The 4,756-nt window shown below is 65.9% G+C and overlaps 1 protein-coding gene across 2 annotated transcripts in view; it reads right to left on the reverse strand.

Annotated features, from left to right (window-relative positions):
• LETMD1 (LETM1 domain containing 1) overlaps window positions 1–4,756 on the reverse strand; it is a 30,948-nt gene that overhangs the window by 18,889 nt on the left and 7,303 nt on the right. For both annotated transcript variants that reach the window (XM_021379122.1, XM_021379121.1), the window contains exon 2: window positions 2,169–2,173. In XM_021379122.1, coding sequence (XP_021234797.1) covers window positions 2,169–2,170 — 2 coding nt within the window. In that variant the 5' untranslated portion in view covers window positions 2,171–2,173. The remainder of the gene's footprint in view (window positions 1–2,168; window positions 2,174–4,756) is intronic.

Here is a 4,756-nt window from a genome sequence, read left to right on the forward strand (position 1 = left end):
TGACCCCGATGTCACCATGACTCCAAAGTCACCGTGACCCCGACATCCCCACAACCCCGATGTCACTGTGACCCCAATGTCACCATGACCCTGATGTCACCATGACCCCAATGTCACCGTGACCTCAATGTTACCATGACCCCGATGTCACCGTGACCCCAATGTCACTATGACCCTGATGTCATGGTGATGCGCTCTGCGGACCCCCAGTGTTCCCCCCGACCTCAGCATTTTGGGGACTGTGTGGGGCCGCGAGGGAGTTGGCAGTGCCCCAGGGGAGGAAGGAAGTGGCCACATCAAAGCACAGCGTGCAGCGCTGCCGCCTCAATGGCCGGAATTGGTCACGGCGTGGGAGCGCGGCGTCCTCCCCCCTCGTGACGGGTGACGGCACTGAGAAGTGGGCCACGGGGCTGAGAGTCATCGGCAAACAGAGAAAGTGTGGGTCAGGGGCTGAGACACTGGGAAGGAGCTCTGAGGAGGAGGGCGTGGGGGTCCTGGTGGCCAACAGGGTGACCACGAGCCGGCAGTGTGCCCTGGTGGCCACGAAGGCCAGTGGTGGCCAACGGGTTGACCAAGGGTCAACCAGAAATTGAGCCAACAGTGTGCTCTGGTGGCCACGAATGGCAGCAGTGTCCTGGTTGGCCAAGGGTTGGGCAGCAGTTGGGCAAAGGTTGACCAGAAGTTGACCACAAGCCAGCAGTGGGCTGTGGTGGCCACAAAAGCCAGTGGTGGCCAATGGGCTGGCCAGCAGGGTGACCATGAGGCAGCAGTGTGTCCTGCTGGCCAGGAATGGCAGCGGTGTCCTGGTCAGCCAGTGGTTGACCAAGGGTTAACCAGAAGTTGACCGTGAGCCAGCAGTGTGCTCTGGTGGCCAGGAATGCCAATAGTGTCCTGGTTAGCCAAGAGTTGGGCAACAGTTGGCCAGAGGTTGACCAGAAGGTGACCATGAGCCAGCAGTGTGTCCTGGTGGCCACAAAGGACAGTGGTGGCCAAGGGGTTGGCCAGGAGGGCGACCAAGGGCTGACCAGAAGTTGACCGTGAGCCAACAGTGTGCCCTGGTGGCCAGGAATGGCAGCAGTGTCCTGGTTGCCCAGTGGTTGGGCGACAGTGGACCAGAGTTTGACCATAAGTTGACCACCAACCAGGAGTGCGCTGTGGTGGCCAATAACACCAACGATGTCCTTGTTGGCCCGTGGTTGACCGAAGATTGGCCTAGAGTTCACCAAAGTTTGACCAGAACTTGACCATGAGCCAGCAGTGGTGTTCTGGTGGCCAGGAATGCCAGTGGTGTCCTGGTTGGCCAAAGGTTGGACAGCAATTGACCAAAGTTGACCAAGAGTTGACCACAAGCCAGCAGTGTGTCCCAGTGGCCATGAAGGTCAGTGGTGGCCAACAGGCTGGCCAGTGGTTGGCCAAAGGTTGACCACGTTCTGACGGTTTGCCCTGGTGGCCAGGGTGGCCACTGATGTTCTGACTGACCAACAGTTGACCGCAGGTTGACCAAGGTTTGAGCACAGGGTGACCACGAGCCAGCAGTGTGCCCTGGTGGCCAAGATGGCCAGTGGTGGCCAACTGGTTGACCAAGAGTTGACCAGTGGTTGAGCACAGGATGACCACGAGCCAGCAGCGTGCCCTGGTGACCAGCTATGGCAATGGTGTCGTGGTCGACCTGTGGTTGGGCTACAGTTGACCAAAGGCTGACCAGTAGCTGACCACAGGCCAGCAGTGTGTCCTTTGGTGGCCATGAAGGCCAGTGGTGGCCAGCAGGTTGACCATTGGTTGGCCAAAGGTTGACCACGACGGTTTGCCCTGGTGGCCGGGTATGGCAATGGTGTCGTGGTCGACCTGTGGTTGGGCAACAGTTGACCAAAGGTTGACACCAGAAGTCGGCCACGAGCCAGCAGCGTGCCCCGGTGGCCACGGTGGCCACTGTTTCCGTGGGGAGCAGTGCATGGAGCTTGGCCAGCCTGGCAGGGAGGGGGCTGGGAGGAAGGGAATGAGGAAGTGTGCGCGGGGCGAAGGCTTTGCCCTGCCCGTCCCGGGGGCTGCGGGGTTGGCACTGGGAGGCACTGGAAGCCGCAGGGGATGGGGCAGTGGACGCATTCCACCGCCCGGCAAAGCCTCGGCGCTGTTTGCCGAAGCCTCGGGGCTGTTTGCCGAGCGTCGCAATCAGCTAACCGCAGCTCGGCGAGCCGGGCGCTCCCAGCGCTCCCAGTTTGCTTTGTTCCGCCGAAGGTCAGCGCTGGGCGCCCCGCGGTGTTTGCACAGATGGGCGGCGGCGGGGCCGGTCCCGCAGGCAGCGGTTCCGTCCCGGTGCCGGGTGCCCGTGGCCCGAGGCCGCTCGTTGTCACCGCGCACTGAACTCGGTGCCCGTCGCTCAGCGCTCATCGCTGGGGACACGCGGTGACTCGGGGCGCCGCGTTGTCGCGGGCTCCGCGCTGGGGCTGGGCGAGCGGCGGCGGTCGCGGCGCGATGGGGCGGGCACCGCGTGCTGCCCCCCCGGCGCTGNGGGGGGGGGTTCTCTCAGAGTGCCCCACAGCCGCTCTACGAGTCTCCATGGGCTCCGGGCCCGGCCTCGGGTGCAACCGCGGAGCCCCACGTTCTGTACCGGCGCCCCGGGGGAGGCCCCACCCCCCACGCCCGATCCCGCGGCCGCCCCCGGCCCCGCCCCGCTCACCTCAGCGCCGCCAGGAGGGGCGGTGCGGGGCCCCACAGCCGCAACGCCCCGCAACGGCCCGCTCTGCACAGCGCCATCTTGGCGGCGGGGCACGTGACCGGAGGTGGAAACGGATGCGCTGAGGTCACGTGAGGAAAGCCGGAAGTGGCGCCGGGGCCTGGGGGCCGCCATCTTGGAGCGGAGCCCCGAACGGAGCGGTTCTTCCGCGTGTCCGGGCGGAGCTCCCTGAGCACGGTCTGTGCCGCTGCTCCTCGTCCTGGGACTGGGCAGCACCGAGCACAGCGCGGCCCCGTCCTCCTGCGTTCCCCTGTCAGACACTGACAAGCGCAGCTCAGAGCCCTTCTCCCGTTCTCTCCCCCAGGGGAAGAGCCCCGGGGCTCTCAGCCTGTCCCCACCGGGAGCTGCTCCAGGCCCGCACAGCTCTGCACCCCCCGCGGGGCTCTCCCAGCAGTTCCCAGTCTGCCCCGAACTGGGGAGCCCAGCGCTGGGCCCAGTGCTCCAGATGGGGCTTCCCCAATACAGAGCTCGGTGGGGGAGCACCTCCGTGCCCTGCTGGCCGTGCTCTGTGCAGTGCCCCCCAGGGAAGCATTGGCCCCCGGGGCACACTGCTGGCTCATGGTCACCCTATGCTCAATCTTCGGCCAACCCCTGGTCGACCTCTTGGCCACCGTTGTCCGTCTTGGCCATCGGGGCACACTGTTGGCTCACTGTCACCCTCTTGGTCAACCGTTGGCCAACCGGGACCCCGCCGGCCTTCCTGGCCACCAGAACGCAGGGATGGCTCGTGGCCAACCATTGGCCAGCCAGCAGTCAGCCATGACGCCGTGGTGCTTCTGGCCGCACCGTTGGCTCGTGGCTGAACCACTGCCACCAGCCCAGGCCTGCAGTCGGTCCCTACCCCGGTGGCCACCCCTGACCCCCAGCTCCCCCGTCCAGCCCTACCCCGCCCCACACTGCTGCTCCCCGCCCAATGCCAACCCCATCCAGCACATGGGGACGGTCACGCACTCCGCTGCCGGTACGTGCCCGCTGCCGGCAGGCGCACGTTCATCTCTCCTTTATCAAACGGCGCCGCGGCCTTTCGGCACATCCCAGAGCTGGGGGTTATCGCCCCACAGCCGTGGGGTTCATGCCGCCGGGGCTGCCGATTGCCGCCTAATTGATCCGGATAAGGGCTTATCAGCGCTGCGCGCAGCACTGCCCGTTTGGGGTAATCAGGGGAACAGCGGAGGAGCAGAGTCCAGGCCCCGCACTAATTACGGCTGCACTGTTAATGAGGACAGCGGAGATAAGGTACCGGGAGCCATCGGGGCGCACATCAAAGCCGTTCGGGGGGCAACAGGCGGCCCCGTGCCCCACCGGGGACTCTGCCCACGGGTGGGGACCGCGCTTATAGGGCAGCGGGGACGGCGGGGATGTGGAGCACCATGCCCGGGGAGCAGAGCACAGAGCCCCACACCGCCCCAGGGATGGGTGAGGGCCCCGCGCTGCCCGCGTGGGCGGGTGTGGGCATTTCAGGGGATATTTTTTGCGGATTTGGGTGTTTGGGGGGAATGCTCTTCAGCTCTGTTTTTTTCGGGGGGTGCTGGTGGTGTTTCTCCAGTCAGAGCTCTCAGGGAGAGAGTGACAGCCCAAGTTCTCACGGGAGGCGCCGGGGTGATGGAAAACCAATGGAACGTGGTGGAAAAGGGCAGGAGTTTTAGCAGGACCCCCCAAAAAAAAGGGATTTTGCCCCAAAAGAACGGCGTAGCGGGGCGGGCAGGCAGGGCTCCGCGCGAGCTGCCGAACGGACCCGAGCGGCCCCGAGCCGAGCGGCGCCGAACGGACCCGAGCGCTGCCGAGCTGTCCCGAGCCGAGCCGCGCCGAGTGAACTAGAGCGGGTCCGAATGGAGCCGAGCGCTCCTGAGCCGAGCGGCGCCGAACGGACCCGAGCGGGTCCGAATGGAGCCGAGCGCTCCCGAACGGAGTTCCGGTAGCCGAAGGCAGCCGAGCGCGGCCGAAGCGCTCCGAGCGCAGTCGGGCCGGCGCGGTGTGGCGGCGGCGCTGGGAATGCGGCGGCGGCGGCGTTGGGCGGGAGCG

Source organism: Numida meleagris, chromosome 32 (assembly GCF_002078875.1).
Source record: "Numida meleagris isolate 19003 breed g44 Domestic line chromosome 32, NumMel1.0, whole genome shotgun sequence".
Lineage (NCBI taxonomy): Eukaryota > Metazoa > Chordata > Aves > Galliformes > Numididae > Numida > Numida meleagris.